Genomic DNA, 17,781 nt, shown 5'->3' with positions numbered 1-17,781 from the left:
AAAGTGGGTTGAAGCCGTGGCTTTGCCCAACAATGAGGCCCGAAGTGTTGTTGCATTCCTCAAGAAAAGCATTTTTACAAGGTTTTGCACTCCTCGTGCAATCATAAGTGATGGGGGGTCTCATTTTTGCAATAGAGCTTTTGACACTTTGCTTTCAAAGTATGGTGTCAATCACAAATTTTCTACCCCTATCATCCTCAAGCAAGTGGTCAAGTGGAAGTTTCCAACAGGGAAATCAAAAGCATATTGTCAAAGACGGTCAATGCAAATAGGGCCGATTGGTCAAAGAAGTTGGATGACGCTCTATGGGCTTATCGGACTACTTACAAGACTCTGATTGGTATGTCTCTGTATCGGTTGGTATTTGGGAAAGCTTGCCATCTACCGGTTGAGTTAGAGCATAAGGCCATGTGGGCTTTGAGGAAGCTTAATCTTGAGGGGCATGTTACAGCCAATCTTCGTGTGGAGCAGCTTAATGAACTTGATAAATTTAGATTCCATGCCTACTCCAGTTCGTCCTTGTAAAAGGACAAGATGAAGTACCTTCATAATAAATATGCTCGTGGAAAGGAGTTCAAAGTAGGTGATTTGGTTCTCTTGTTCAACTCTCAGTTACGTCTATTTCCGGGAAAGCTCAAATCAAAATGGAGTGAACCTTTTGAAGTGGTGTGTGTGACCCCGTTTGGTGCTCTTGATTTAAAGAACAAAAATGGTGAAGTTTTCAGAGTTAATGGGCACCGGTTCAAGCATTATCTTGGAAAAATTGATGACAGCCACGTGGTGGCACTTCTTTATTTTAAATGATATGATGGTAACCTACGTCGTGCCGTGACGTTAAATTAGGCGCTTCTTGGGAGGCAACCCATGTGTTTTCTTCTTGTTTTATTTGATTTTCTTTGTAGTATATGATTAATTTTTGGGCTAACTGGTTGTGAGATGTTACAAGATTGTGTTGGTGCAGTGCAAGACATAGTGAAAAAAAGTGCCAGGTCTCTGAAGTTGTTAGTGCGGCCGCACTAGTGAAGGGTAAAATATCGACCTCTCTGAAGTTTTCCACTGCGGCCACACTACATTTTGTGCAGTCCGCAGTGGACCACTGCGGCCGCAGTCCATTTTGTGCGGACCGCAGTGGGTTACTTGGTCAAACTTGGCAAAAGCTGTGTAGTGCGGATCGGGGTCGATTTTGTGTGGTCTGCACTGGTTGGTGAGACTAGGCCCCAGGTCCTTTTCTATAAATAAGCCTGAGGCCCTCCGTTTATCCTTTTCAAACCCTGACTCTTAAAACTCATACAAGCACTGTTCATCACCGTCTTTGCTCGTAATTAACTGCTTGGGCTTGTTACTCTTCATTAACTCTCACATCTAGTACCATTACTTGCCTTTTAATTGTTCAATTTTGTTAATTTCTTTTGATTTTAGTTCTTCTTTTTTCCCTCTCTATGTTACTCGTAGTTTCTTCAATTATTTAGGTTAGGGTAGTTAAATTTTTGATTAATGTAGACTTAGGTAGTTCAATACAATGGGCAAGCATGTAGGGTCATTACGTGAGTGTTAATTAAGCTTAAAAATCAAAAATTCTTGGAACCCTAACTTAGTGCCACAATTGGGCACTCAGTGCAGACCGCATTGATGAAAACCTAAAAGCTGAACTATGGGCAGTGCAGTCGCACTACATTTTGTGCGGATCGCACTGGCCCCTGTGCGGCCGCACTACAATTTGTGCAGTCCGCATTGCCTAAATACAAAGGGTAGGTAGTCTGAACCCCACCCTTATGCGGTCCACATGGCCATTTTGTGTGGTCCGCACTGACTCCTGTGCGGCCGCACACCATTTTGTGTGGTCCGCACTGGGTACCTTCTGCAATATGTCTGCAACTTTTTTCTTCTGTCTGCAATTCTATTTCTTGCATGTTGCTATTGATACTAACAAAGTCATTTGAATTGTGTTTGCAGACAATGGTACAACAACGAGGCAAAGGATCTAAACAACCTGACAGAGGTAAATCTTCCCGGGGAGGTAAGAAGAAAATCATAAAACTCACTTCCCAAGCTAGGCAAAACATCAAGAACATGAGGAAAGCGATAAAAGCTGCTGACAGAGCCATTGACATGTCGGGGATTGAGTACGAGCCTTCCCGGGAGATCTCTTCGGACTCTATGCCAGAATACATCCCTGACAGGTCGGAGAGGCATAGACTGAGAGATTCACCTCCAGCATCCCCCACTGCCCAAGCATAAGTGAACATCTCTTCTAGGTCGTCTGAGGGCTCAGGTGATAGTAGTGGGGAATACTCCACCTCTCTCACAGCTTCATTATCCGGAAAAGGTGTAGTAGGTGATGAGGAGGAAGTAGGGGGAGATGATGAAGTAGGAGAAGGAGGTGAACCACAAGTGGGGGGTATTGCCCGAACTAGGAAGCTGGAGGTGTGGCAGGACCGGTTTGTTAGTGAGGTAGCGTACCACAAGTTCCACGAATGGTGGCCGGTGAGGAAGTTAATCCTGGAGCAGAGTTTTATTGATAGAGACTTGCTATCTCACAACCCCAATGTGAGGATGCAATTTAGGATAAGAGTGGGCTGGGAACATTTTCTAGATGAGTGTGTGGATGCCAACGAACACTTGGTCAAGGAATTTTACAGCAACGTAGCCCACATCAAAAAGGGCTCCAAAGTGACCAAGGTATGAAATCTGAAGGTGTTGTTCGACGGGAAGATAATTAATGACTATCTTGGGTTTAATGAGGAAGATGAGACCCTGTACATGGCAAAGATGGAAATAGGCGAGAAGGTCCACCCATGGTTGGCATAGTACCTGGTAATCCCAGGTACCACTCCTGATTGGTTGACTGCTGGAGTCAAAATTCTGAGGCGCAGTTTGAATTTTGAGGCACGGGGGTGGGAGACCTTTGTATGTAGCAGGTTGGACCTCACAATGCATGACAACTCCATCCCTCTCCACCGGGCTGTGTTAGTGGCTTCGATCATGGTAGGGTACCCAATCAATATAGGGAATGTGATGTCGCGGATTATTACTATTGTGGGTGTCGAGCATGACAGAAACTACCCGTTCCCTAGTTTCCTCACTATGTACTTCCGGGACCTGAAAGTGGAGAAGAGGCCCTTCGACATAAAAGTCAAAGCGAAGGCCCCTTTCTCCTGGTACAATATGTAGGGGGATGACAACCCCAAGAGCAAGAACTTCAAGAGTACAGTTACTGCTCCAACTGGCCAGTCTAAAGAGCAGTTGTGGTAGTGACTCCAGCTGAGCCTGCCTCTACTTCCACTGCTGCCCCTCCTGGTCCATCCACCTCAGTGGACCCGGAGATTCCATCTTCCCGGGCCCATCATATTACTGCCCACCGACTGAGCTAGGCACTTCTGAGTATCAACAACTGGATGCAGACTGCCTCGTCCAAGTTGTCCATCCCGACTACCACGGTAGAGGCTCAATCGGCACCTCTATCCCCACAGGTTTCCCAGTCGATAGAGGATGCTTTGAAAGAGAATTTAGACAACCAGAAGAAAATCCTTGACACTCAGAAGGTACTGGCTGAGGCAGTTGATTCACATAGCAAAGCTCTCAAGGAGCTTGCTCGAGAGCACAAAAAGCTGAGGAAGACATGGGCCTCCAAGGAGCCCGTGAAGGCGTTGAGAGCTGATGTTGACAGACTGAAGGCAGATCAACTGCTTTTAGACTTACTGCTCCAGGACTCAGTACCCTCAGCTCATTCCCAGCCAGAGCAGTCACAGAGGCCTCCAAAGAGGAAGAGGATGATTCCTAGAGTGGATGATGCAGTCATCTAGTTGGCCGACCCACCGGAGGCTTCCTCCAGTCAGCCTCAGGATGCACTTCAAGAGCCTGTCCAGGTCTAAGCCTAGGTCCCAGCAGCACAGCAGCAGGCCACCGGGAACCAGTCTAAGGTTCCCAAGCACAGTGAGGACCCAGGGACCACTCAGGAGCCTATGCAGACTGACAGGCCATAGGGAGTCCCTATATCCTTTTTCCTATCTCTTTTTGATGCTTTATTTGGTTTAGTTGGCATTGGGGACAATGCCAGCTTTCATTTGAGGGGTAGCCCCTACTTTTTATCCATTCAGATGATTGTATATATATTTCATACTTTTTTATGCTTTCTTGATTTTTCACCTTTGTGTAGGCGATTGAAATGCATCAGTAATAGTGTTTTGCTGCAAACTTGTAGTCTTTATCCATGAGGAGATTACTACATTCTATAGCAAATTATTGGGCACTACAGCAGCTCAATTACCTGCTATAAATCCTAATATTATTAAGGAAGGCAATAGGTTGGATAGACAACAACAACTCTGCCTTACTACACCAGTCACAAAAGAAGAAGTTGTCCAATATTTGAAGGATATAAATGACTTGAAGGCATCGGGGTGCGATGGCTACAATGCTGTATTTTTCAAAAAAGCTTGGTCAGTTGTGGGAGAAGACATTATTAAGGTTGTTTTGGAGTTCTTCTCAACAAGAAGTATGCATGAACCTATAAATTGTACTACTATTACTCTCATTCCTAAAGTGAAGAACCCTTCAAAAGTATCGGAGTTTAGACCTATCTCATGTTGTACTATACTCTACAAGTTGATATCGAAGATCTTAACACATAGATTGCAACAGGTCATGGATATGCTTGTGGACTCCAGTCAGTCAGCTTTTGTACCAGGGAGAGTGATCACAGATAATATTATTATGAGTCACGAATTAGTTAAAGGGTATGGAAGAAAAGGAATTTGCCAAGATGTATGTTTAAAATTGATATGAGGAAAGCGTATGATTCGGTGGAATGGCCTTTTATGGAGCAAATCCTTAATAGCTTAAATTTTTCGGCAGTGTTTGTGAAATGGATAATGATATGTATCAGCACAATATCCTACTCAATAATTATCAATGGTATACCTGCTATCCCTTTCAAAGCAAGGAAATGACTCAGGCAAGGGGATCCCCTATCCCCTTTTCTTTTTGTGTTGGTCATGGAATATTTGAATAGGAGAATGAAGACTTTAAGAAGACAACCAGATTTTAATTTCCATCCAAAATGTGAGAAACTGAATGTTACTCATTTAGGATTTGCTGATGATTTGTTGTTCTTTTGTAGAGGAGATCCTATATCAGTTAGAATGATTTATGAATGCTTCCAGGAATTTTCTAAATCTTCTGGGCTGGCAGCAAATACTGAGAAGATCTCCATTTATTTTGGAGGTGTATGTAGAGAGGATCAAGAAGACATAATGCAGAGTTTGGGGTTCACAAAAGGGGAGCTGCCTTTCAGATACCTGGGGATCCCTCTGAGTGATAAAAAGACCAGTGTGGTACAGTTTAAACCACTGATGGATAGAATGCTAAGCAAAATTACATCGTGTACTGCAAAATTCTTATCTTATGCTGGACGTGTCCAATTGATAAAATCTGTACTATTTTCCATTCAAATTTTCTGGTCGCAAGTTTTTGTATTACCTAAGAAAGTGGTGCAATTGATTGAATCATTATGCAGAAGGTTCTTATGGACTGGTGGAACTGAAATATCAAAGAAAGCCTTAATAGCGTGGGATCGACTATGCCATCCTAAATCTGCTGGGGGTCTAGGATTACTGGACATATATGCTTGGAACATGGCAGCCATATGTAAGCATCTATGGAATGTATGTGGGAAAAAGGAAAGACTTTGGATTAAATGGGTTCGTGCTTACTATATCAAACATGGTAGAGTATGGGATGCAAGGGTGGATAGAGCTTCATGGGTGGTCAGAAAAATTTTGAATGCGAAAGAAGTGTTTGAACAAGCTGGATGCAATGAAATGCAGGTAACTCAAATGATTACATTCTCCACAAAAGGGATGTATTGCAAAATTAGGGGAGAATTTCAAAAAGTTATCTGGAAGAGACTAATATGCAATAACTTAGGGGCACCAAGATGGGTGTTCATATTATACATTGCTATTCATGAAAGATTGCTTACAAAGGATAGGTTCGCAAAGTGGAAGCATGTGGATGATTTGAAATGTCCTATGTGCAACAATGAAGATGAATCCATAAATCACCTATTTTTTCAATATTGTTACTCTGCAACTGTCTGGGACAGGATATTGGGATGGCAAGATATTAACAGGAAATCTATGGGATGGCATGATGAAATGAGATGGGTTGTGAGATATGGGCAGGAGAAGTCTGATACTGCTTCTATGTATAGACTGACTTTGGCTGGATGTTTGTATTGCATTTGGCAGGAGAGGAACATGAAGCTGTTTCAACACAAGAGGCGAACTAGTGAGATACTGTAAAGACATATTATCCAAAAAATCCATTGTAGAGGGTCGAGGTTTCCTAGCTTAAAGAGGAAGATGGAGAATCTGAATTTTTATCCTTAGTAGTGAATGATAGAAGGTTAGAGCAATAGAGAAGATGTGTAGTTGGCTGGGTTGGGGCTATGTCCAAGACAACACGGTTGTATTTTTTTTTCTTGTATTGAGTTGTATATGTTTACTTGGTAAATAAAGAGTTTAGTTACCAAAAAAAAAAATCGTCATAAAAAACAGTCAAACACTATGCACAACATTAACGATATATCTTCTAGCTTTTTACCGAAATATTTTTCTAATTGTTATATTCTTATTGGGCTAGCTTTTATGATAAGAACATGATTTTTGTTACACCAACTGCATTTTTTATTACTCAAAAAAGCAGTGTACATGTGTAGAGAGAAAAGAACAAACTCAACAAAGTAGGATTATTAAAAAAGATAACAAAAGAATGAGAGTGGCTATTATTAAAATATAAATTAAATGTAATCTATATATATATATATATATTAAAGCAAGAAAGTAACCATATATAATTGCATTATGGTTAAGCCAAGTGGCAACCTAATAAATGCAAATAGTATATTGTCTTGTAGTATATATTGTATGTTATATATATATATATATATATATATATATATATATATATATATATATATATATATATATATATATATATATATAACTAAATTTGAATTAAAGAATAATTTTTGAATTTATAGATAAAGTTTTTAGATTTGAATTAAAATAAAAAAAGAAATTTATCTTTTTTTTGGTCAAGTTATCATACTTAATTTGGTTAATGATCATATGCAATTATGCTAGGAATTTTTGTTATCTTTTCTGATTATTTAAATACTACTGCACCTGTGGAAAAAAAACTATGCCATATAACTATAAAACTCTTTCACATTTAAAACCCTATAATTATAGTTCTTTAAAACAATATAGCTAGATTTGAATAAATCGAATTTCTTTGAAATAAATGTAACATATAGTGTACATGTCTATGGTTATCTAGATAACAAAAAAGAGTTTAAAAATCGAATAAAAGTTTACTTACATATATAATGAAGTAAACCTACATGCTGGAGAAAGAAACATCACTCAAAAATCAGTCAATATTCAAAAAAATTATCTTTTTCCCTTTTTGAAAAACGTTTGTTTGAAGAGTCAATTTGTATAAATGGACATCAAACAAATAATAAAATTTTGGCTATACATTTGCTATCATTAATTTTAATTTAGCACCTACTAGAAATTGAAGGGTATAAGCTGAAACCTCTTCATTTAGCTGCAGCGAAGCCAACATTGCAAGGGTTTAACATTTTTTTTGTTGAAGAATATCAGTTTTGAATCACTAGATTATGTAAAAATTTATTTTTCTCGAATTCAACAAGAGGGACATCGGTTTCTAATTGATAGTTTCTATAGCAATTTTCATGTGTAACAAAAGTATATTTTTTTTAAAAACCGTTATGACATGAAATATTTTTTTTTAAATGCACACAAATTATTTCAAAATGGGATTATCTTTTAAAATATCATGTAATTTTAAAAATAAAAGGATAAGATATTTTTGAATTTTAATAGAGTTTTTAAATTATTATAATAGAAGTCATATCATGGATAAAATTAAGAAACTAAAATCTTATGGAATATTTACATAAATATCTGGCCAGATTTATTATTTACTTTTTATAGCTAATATCCATAGATGATATACTGGCAATGCACGATTATACACATATTATATATGGATTATATATAAATTACACATTCTTCAATTTTTTCATTTAAGTGGTAATGCGAGCACTTATTTTGGTTGATTAGATAAAGCCAAAAGAAAAATATGAAGAATTTCAACTAAAGACTAAAAATATAATAAAGTTCTTATGTAGACAATTTCTATTTAAACTCGTCATTTTATAGAGAAATAAATTATTTTTTGTAGATAAAAAAGAAAAAAGAAAGGCATAAAAAATAAGATAAAAGAAAATAAATACAGAAAAAATGTATGTGAAATCTAAAAACCAGAAATAAGAGATGACAACGAATTTCTTTTTCTGTTTCATCTATGTTAAGTATAAAAAATTTGGAAGTTGATATCATCGATTTTAAATATTTTTTTCAACTCAAATACATAGATTATAAGACACTGATATCTTAGAATATTTTTTTTTAATTTACATTGTGTGCCATTTTTAAAAAATCACTATTACTAACAAATTGATATGATATCTGAATTTGAATATAAATGCAATTTGAGTAGTTTGCATTGAGGTTAAGCTAAGTATGGTGTCGAGAAAAAACTACTTGGCAATTTCAAGACAATATATGAAATGTTATATAATAACAGTCAACTAATTTAACATTTAATGATTCAAAGAACAAAAAATTTGTACATATATATAGGCGGAGGCAGATGCAGAGTGTTGACAATAGTTTCAATTGAACCCATAACTTTTCATGCTTTAAGAATTAGTGTCCCGTTCAGAGGCTTAAGACCTCAAGAAACTTCATAACGTGTATTATGACTTGCGTGTGTGATCGATTTTGGTTTTCGAATTATTCAAGACTTAATTGAAAGAACAATATATTCTTGTTTTGGAAGCGTGAATGAAAAGAGTTGACCGGAGTTTAACTTTTGTGCAAACGACCCCGGAATAGAATTTTGATGGTTCCAATAGCTTCTTATGATTTTTTCGGACTTAAACACATGATCGGAATTGGAGTTAGAAGTCTGTAGAGTAATTCAGCACATTTTGGCGAAATTACAAAGTTGGCGTGTTCTAATTATTTTATATACAAACGAGGACTAATAAAATGATGGATATCAATTGGATATGATAATAAGTATACGATGCATATTGTAAGTGATATGGGGTTTAACGAATGTCCTAAGTCTAAGTCAAGTTGGAAAATTTTTTAATAAACTAAAGTTGCAAATGAGTACGCACAAGACCTCACTTTGGACAATCATATCTAAATATATATAAAGATACTTATTTGAAGGAAATATATTCGAAATATATTTATTGAAAAGCATATTATCTTAGAGATTATTACTTGAAGGATTTATAGGCGAAAGATTTATATTTGAAGGACTTGATTAATTGATTGCACTTGTATTTTTTTTGTTGAGAAGCATTTATGGTGTTCTTGTTGCCTGCTATTTATATCACTGGTTGATCGTTTTTGTCATCATTGTTATTTGTTTCCTATTATTTTTGTACGTTATATTGCACAGGTTTATTTGGTAGTCTGGTCCTAGCCTCGTCACTACTTCGCCGAAGTTAGGCTAGGCACTTACCAGCACATGGGGTCAGTTATGCTGATACTACACTTCTGTACATTTTTGTATATAGATCTAGGTATTTGATCGATAGTAACTGTTCGTTGCGGTAGAGACTCAAGGTAAGCCTGTTGCAGCGTTCGCAGTCCTCGGAGTCACCTTAAATTGTACTTATTTCCACTTGTCCCCTTTGTTTCAGAACGGTGATGTACTTATTTTGTATAACTACTCTTAGAAAGGCTTGTGACTTGTACCACCGGTTTTAGGAATTGTAAATTGTTAAGAGTTATTGAATTTAAAGTTGGCAAATGTCAATGTTATTTCAGTTAATGTTAGGCTTACCTAGTTTAGAGACTAGGTGCCATCACGACTCCTTCGGAGGGATTTTTGGGTCGTGACAAGTTGGTATCAGAGCTCTAGGTTCATAGGTGCTACAAGTCATAAACGAGTTTAGTAGAGTCTTGCGGATCGGTACGGAGACATCTGTACTTATCTTCGAGAGGCTATAGAACTAGTAAGAAAAATTTCTACTTCATTCATTCCTTATCGTGCGACATTTATTCAGCTTGAAGCATATATCTTATGTTCTTTTGCATCCACTCATGTAGGGAATTGCGCAATACGCCAATGGGTTGTGATACCGTAAAAAGGGTTATAAGAGAGCCAGGGTTGCTCACCCATTGTTACCACGTGTCGTTCAAAATCGATGATATGTAAGTGTAGAGAGATCTTTCAATTGTGCGCATGGGGGTGCACCCAATTTTGACGCCTGATTGATAAGTAAAATCTTAAGAAGGTTTAGTTGGTTGCCTAATAATCACAGGTGGATGTAGATCTAAAAAAATATATAGTTAGTCGTATTAGAGACTATGTGTTTCGTTGAGATTTTTATTTAGAGAATAGTATTTACTAGCAAGCCGAGACACTGGAGGAAGTGAGTTTAATTGTCATGAGGGTGACAAGTGCCAAGTAAATGGCTTGAGGTGTCTTATGACTGGTATCGTACGAGCGGTGAAGGTTAGTATTGTGGATCGTCGGGAATGTGTCGTATGATTTTGCACCAAGTGAGGGAAGTCAAATATCAACGATCAGATCGCGGGGTCATGTGTTATACCAATTTTGGCCTGAGATGTATTTGTGTGGTATTGAAAGGTTTTCCAAAACTTATATATGATCAAGAGCTAAGATTTGAACGGGATGATAATGAGACTTGAAATATTCTCGTGTCTTTAATAATTCTATATTTCAGTATCAGCGGGGTCATGGAAACATATTCAGTATACTCGTAGTGCTTAAGTTAATCACAACACTCACGTGGGGCAGCCATCTTTCAATGTACCAGTGGCATGGAATTTCCTGCAATGGTTATTTAAGTTATCCGGTACGGACTCAGTATGAGCAGTCGAACTGCGGATGAGTTGTTATGAATATGGTGATACTTGGAACATCTTGAGAAATTGTCCTAGACTTGGGAGAAACCTGTTCCATCAGAGCACCCATGCCACGTACTCCATTACAGTTACTACTCTACTTACACTACCAATTAGGGGTGGAGGAAAAGAGGGTAGATGACACCTAAGAGGTGGAGGCCCGACCTATTGATATAATTGCTATGGTATGGCTGATATCGCTACACGAGATAATGTCATTACAAGTATGATCTCGAGTTATTATAAAGTAACAATTTCATTAACTTGATTCGGTTCCGAGTATCGAGGCAAGTCCTCCTAATATACGCCAATCATGAGTGAGGTTCGTAATCTTGAAGTCTATTTATGTGAATACTCTTGTTGGGAGATTATATGAAGATAGCTATGTCTATCATTACGTATTGGTCACTAAAAATAGCTGTGAGGCTAAAAGTGACTTTGTTAACCATTTCAGTGAGTTTGATGTAATTTCCAAATAATTGATTTCAACTGTGAATTATATGCCCTACCGGTATGAGGGTTAATTATATGTTGTGATTTTGTTTGACGAAAATTATTTAGAAGAAGAAAGAAAGGAAATGGAAAAAAAATTTCAGTTGGCACAATGTGCGTATTACTTGCGGTACGGAGTTGAGGACGAGATCCTCGTTTTTTTATATGACGTAAAATATTTAAAACGGGCTACAAGCTGCGGTGGATGCTATATAAGGACGAGGTCCTTGTGGTAAAAAGTTTATGTGTTTAAATTCTCCTTTTGTGAAATTAAAAATTTGTACCATAGTACTTATAGGGAGTCATGCCTATGAGGCTTATTTGAAAATTCTCATATGAATATCTCTGGGCATAATTTGCCAAATTTGTATTTTAACTATGGAATTTAGCCCACAAGATAAGTGCCCAGGCGGCGTTAAATGTGACTTGTTAATTCAGGAAATTACTTACGAAGTCTTCATGCCTCGTTGTTAGAAAATGGAGGTTTGAAACGAGATTTTTGTTGGCATGAGATTATTTGACGATTTGTAATCGATTATGAACAACTATTAAGACCAGAGATGCGGTTATGGTCATACATATGATAATGTCACGGTTGTAATGCGGAGATTTGTGTTATTGATATATACATTGTGGTGATTTGTTGAGTTGTGGATGTGTTGTTAGGAGTTGTTTTGGTGTTACTCTGACAGGTGGATAGGCCCAATCATAGGGAAGGCTCTGCCGAAATTTCTGAAAATTTTGGGAGTTAGAAAAATTTGGGATATTGAGATGTGCAAAGAAAGAGATAAGTTACATTATGTATTTGATGACGGACTCTACTTCTTATTTGAGGATGAATGACCTAAGTGGGGGAGGATGTAGCAGCCGTTAAGCGCTATTTAAAAAGTTGATGTGTGCGTAGGTACGAGTTGCTATAGCCAGATGATACTAATGTCGTGTGATGATGTGAAAATCAGACCTTTTTGAAAATGTTCGGAGTGTAAGAAAATTGGTCTTAAAATTTACAAAGGTGAGTAAGGGAAATAGCCTCAATTGAAATGATATCATCGGACTTATTTCGAATGCGGTAATGTGGGATCAACCATGAGTATATGTGTAAAAGTAGAAATATCAATTAGGTAACCTCAAAATAATTCTTAGTACGTTCGAGGACGAACGTTTGTTTAATAGATGGAGAATGTAACGACCCGACTTGTCGTTTTAAGAATTAGTGTCCCGTTCAGAGGCTTAAGACCTCAAGAAGCTTCATAACATGTATTATGACTTGCGTGTGCGATCGATTTTGGTTTTCGAATTATTCAAGACTTAATTGAAAGAACAATATATTCTTGTTTTGGAAGCTTGAATGAAAAGAGTTGACCGGAGTTTAACTTTTGTGCAAACGACCCCAGAATAGAATTTTGATGGTTCCAATAGCTTCTTATGATTATTTCGGACTTAAACACATGATCGGAATTGGAGTTAGAAGTCTGTAGAGCAATTCAGCACATTTTGGAGAAATTACAAAGTTGACGTGTTCTAATTATTTTGTATACAAACGAGGACTGATAAAATGATGGATATCAATTGGATATGATAATAAGTGTACGATGCATATTATAAGTGATATGGGGTTTAACGAATGTCCTAAGTCTAAGTCAAGTTGGAAAATTTCCTAATAGACTAAAGTTACAAATGAGTACGCGCAAGACCTCACTTTGGACGATCATATTTACATATACATAAAGATACTTATTTGAAGGAAATATATTCGAAATATATTTATTGAAAAGCATATTATCTTAGAGATTATTACTTGAAGGATTTATAGGCGAAAGATTTATATTTGAAGGACTTGATTAATTGATTGCACTTGTATTTTTTTTTTGTTGAGAAGCATTTATGGTGTTCTTGTTGCCTGCTATTTATATCATTGGTTGATCGTTTTTGTCATTATTGTTATCTGTTTCCTATTATTTTTGTACGCTATATTGCACAGGTTTATTTGGTAGTCTGGTCCTAGTCTCGTCACTACTTCGCCGAGGTTAGGCTAGGCACTTACCAACACATGGGGTCGGTTGTGCTGATACTACACTTCTGTACATTTTTGTGTACAGATCCAGGTATTTGATCGATAGTAACTGTTCGTTGCGGTGGAGACTCAAGGTAAACCTGTTGCAGCATTCGCAGTCCTCGGAGTCACCTTAAATTGTACTTATTTCCACTTGTCCCCTTTGTTTCGGAATAGTGATGTACTTATTTTGTATAACTACTCTTAGAAAGGCTTGTGACTTGTACCACCGATTTTGGGAATTGTAAATTGTTAAGAGTTATTGAATTTAAAGTTGAAAAATGTCAATATTATTTCAGTTAATGTTAGGCTTACCTAGTTTAGAGACTAGGTGCCATCACGACTCCTTCGGAGGGATTTTTGGGTCGTGACAATATATATATATATAGGCAGAGGCAGATGTAGAGTGTTGACAACAGGTTCAATTGATAACTTTTTACGCTGAGCAAAAATTTATATGTAAAAAATTCTTAAAATTAAAAAAATAGTAGATATGAACACATAACTCTAAAAATATAATGAGTTCAATGCTAAAACCTTAAAAATTGAATACATAAAGTATACATCCTAGATCCACCTCTGTATATAGGGTATTCCAAATTCAAAATCTGTGGCTAGAGATATCGATAAACTCAAAATGACGTTATATTGAAATAAAATTTTACCGGCTAAAGAATCATTTAAATTCTTAGATAGCCGACTAAAGTGAATTTTAAATTAAGGATAATGTCTTCACTTGCATCATTATAAAGATAATATATATATATATATATATATATATCAAAATAAAAATATTTTTTAAAAGATAACAACATACCAAATAAGAGTTCAAGTCGTAATAAAAGAGTCATGTCATAACCAAAGAATCGTTCATATTGTGTCAACCTTTGTGCTTTGACATAAATACGAGTTATTATTTCACTTTTTAGCTATTTTTAGGTTCCAATAACATCAATGAGAATGATGCAAAAATAATCATCACTACAAAATTTGAGAAAATGTTAGTCTTTTTTCATGTACTGTTTCGTCATTGATATCTAACGATTATCTAGAAAATTTAAAATTTAAGGTTATTTACGTATCATTTTTAGTTAAATTTTTTCAAGTGACAGAAGCTAGAAGCTTCCTTTCTCTCTCTCTCTTAGTATCTCTCTAATCTTAGATAATTCCTTGTAGATTTACTTAGAATTCAAACTTTATCACTCACTGATAGAGTCATCAGTCAGGTATACAAAGTTCATTCTCACCGAACCCTTGTAATATCTACTATATATTATAAAAGTTTCTACAGGAGGGTGGTGATGACAAAGTTCATTCCATTCACATTTTGCAACATCTAAATATTATTATTATTTTGGTGACTAGTGGAGAAGACGGTCATTATTGGTAATTCATTCAAATGCCGCACAACAGATAAGGGAGTGAGATTTGTATTAAGTGTGGACATTCGAGATGGGTACTTTGACCACAATCCATGGACAACTTGGACGAAAATAAAAAATGAAAGATTAAATTTTAGTTGTTGCCTACTAGTGCGTACAACTTGAGAATTTCTCTAAATAGTGTATCCATTACCTGATAAAACGATATTTTCCGGTAAAAAAAATATCTTTCCCTTGCGTTCAAGATTGAATCATTGGCTGCACTCCATTACCTATAAGTTTTTCACATAATATCTCTCACAATTTAAGATATTTTAATAGATCTATTTTTAGAATTTTAAATTATAATTTTTTGTCGAATTCCTACACCCATATTTGTATCTGGATCCATAACTCAAAATCTTAAAATTTAGATTATGAAGGATCCAACGTCTAGTCCGCACCTCGATCGATTACCCGTGCCCGAGTCTAAGCAACATAGATTAAGGCTGTATTGTGGTCCGGGTTCGGGCCTAAATGGGCCAAACGGGCCTGGGCTTAGGCGGGCCGGGCTGAGGCAGCCGGGACAAACGGCCCCGGGCCTAACGGGCCAAATGAGTGGAACCGACCCACTGCGGTCCTAAACCCACATGGTCCCGGGCTAAATGGGCCGGGCCCGCGGGCCTAAACGTGCTTTTTCGTTTCGGGCTATTTTTTAAATTTTTTTTATCTAAGGCAATTTCTTGTAAACTATATATGTATATACTAGTATAAATTGCTTATATATAGCTATATAAATATATATAGTATATATAGTATGTATAGTATGTATATATAAGGGTGTATTATGTGTATATATAATTATATATTGCCTTATGTAATATATATTGCCTTATATATATGTATGTATATATATATGCCTTATATATATGTGTGTGTATATATATATATATATAGTTTATATATATTAGATATATATATATATATATAGTTTATATGTATTAGAGATATATATATAGTGCCTTATATATATAGTTTATATGTATTAGATATATAATATATATACTATATCAAATTTAAACACAAAATAAATTGTAAAGAAATATTCAAGGGAATGTCTTATAATTTTATTATTACGACTTTAACAAAAAATGACAATATCTTTCTTACTCTTCTTCCTCCCAGTGGAATGAGCACAACAAGGTACTAATACCACCATTAAAAGGTTAAAAAGCTAAGGAAGATGTGCCAAAATACAAGTTACATATTAGTCTATATATTATCTCTAACAAATCTCATAAATCCTTCAAGGTCTGGAGGAATTTCCGTTGGTGGTGGTGGAAAAGAAGCTTGTTCATCACCACTTCCGGGCGAAGCAGCATCCTGCGTAAGTTCCGCTAGCATTTCTTCATAAGCTTCGTCTATCTCCGGTTGTGATTCTGCAAGTCCAAGATTTCTTCTTTCCGAACGGATCCAATCTCTGAAGAGTACTGATTTTTCCAAGCTCTCCCTCATAGACGCTCTATGATCACCGATTTGAAGTCTCGCTTGACTGAAAGCGCTCTCCGATGCCACTGTTGAAGCTTGAACACTTAAAATATCTCGAGTCATCCTTGAAAGAACCGGATAGTATTTTTGTTTGTCCTTCCACCATTCCAAAACATTAAAGGAGCCATCGGGATTCTCTGATTCAAGTCCCTGCGACAAATAAACTTGAAGCTCATTTAGTTGTGAACTATCACCAATATTATCACCTTGAGAACCCCAGAACTTCGCCCAAGAACTAAGGGCTTTTAGGCCCGCAGTTCTTTTAGATGATTATGAACTAGACGAAGTAGGAGTTGGAACATTTGGTCTAGCATGATCTAAGGCAAGTTGATAAGCATTATAAATTGTTTGAGCGTTTTTAATTGAGGCTTTTGCATCTCCAAGTGTAGCAAATTCCTCAGCTGAAAGTGTCCCCAGATAATTCATTTGTAGCAACATGAAATTGTTCTAAAAAGTCTACAAGTATTTTAACATTAGTCCAATCTTGATTTGTAAGGTGCTCATCATCATTATCATCATCATCACCTACACGAGCATTATATGTTGCGCTTATTGGGTTTCTATATTCATATGCAACAACTAAACTTTCATACATGTAATTCCATCTAGTCGGACAAGGTTTATGAACCTTTCTTTCTCTAAGGCCAAATTCATCACATTTTTAAAAATAATCTCTAAGTCTACTTCTACGGTTTGAATAAAAAAGTCAATTAAGAGTCATTTTAACCTTTTCAATTTCTACATTTAAAACTTTCATACCATCGCCGACGATTAAATGGTAAATATGACAAATACATCTAACATGAAAAATATTATTAAATGCAGGATTTAGTGTAGTTGTAAGCAAGCCTATAGCATTAGTGTTACTAGAAGTATTATCCATTGAAACCGACATTATTTTATCTCTAATGCAAAATTATCTACAAATATCTGCAACTGTGTTAGCAATAAATTTACCTGTGTGGCGTGAATTAATTATTCTATAAGCAATAGTGCGCTTTTGCATTATCCACTCCTCATCTATCCAATGACTTGTAACAGTTAGATAATCACAGTCATTACCACTTCTACCAATATCAGTAGTAATAACAATGCGATAATCTATATGAGTAAATAAATAGCGCAAATATTGTTCATATTCATGTTTATATTTATAAATATCGCTCTTTACGGTTGCGCGAGGCCATCCTTTATAAGTAGGATTAAAAACTCTTCTAATATAATGCACAAAATGAGGGTTAGAAGGAAAACTATAGGATAAGCACATAACAGTAACCATTTT

The 17,781-nt window shown here is 36.3% G+C and overlaps 1 protein-coding gene across 1 annotated transcript; it reads left to right on the top strand.

Moving 5' to 3' along the window:
• Positions 1-4,994: 4,994 nt before the first annotated feature.
• Positions 4,995-6,302, top strand: LOC142180888 (uncharacterized). The gene has a single exon (XM_075252993.1). It carries the CDS (start codon positions 4,995-4,997, stop codon positions 6,300-6,302), a length of 1,308 nt encoding a protein of 435 aa, XP_075109094.1.
• Positions 6,303-17,781: the final 11,479 nt, after the last annotated feature.

This window comes from Nicotiana tabacum, chromosome 5 (genome assembly GCF_000715075.1).
Source record: "Nicotiana tabacum cultivar K326 chromosome 5, ASM71507v2, whole genome shotgun sequence".
NCBI lineage: Eukaryota > Viridiplantae > Streptophyta > Magnoliopsida > Solanales > Solanaceae > Nicotiana > Nicotiana tabacum.
Note: the sequence above shows the minus strand (reverse complement) of the source record. Positions and strands in the feature narration are given on the sequence as shown.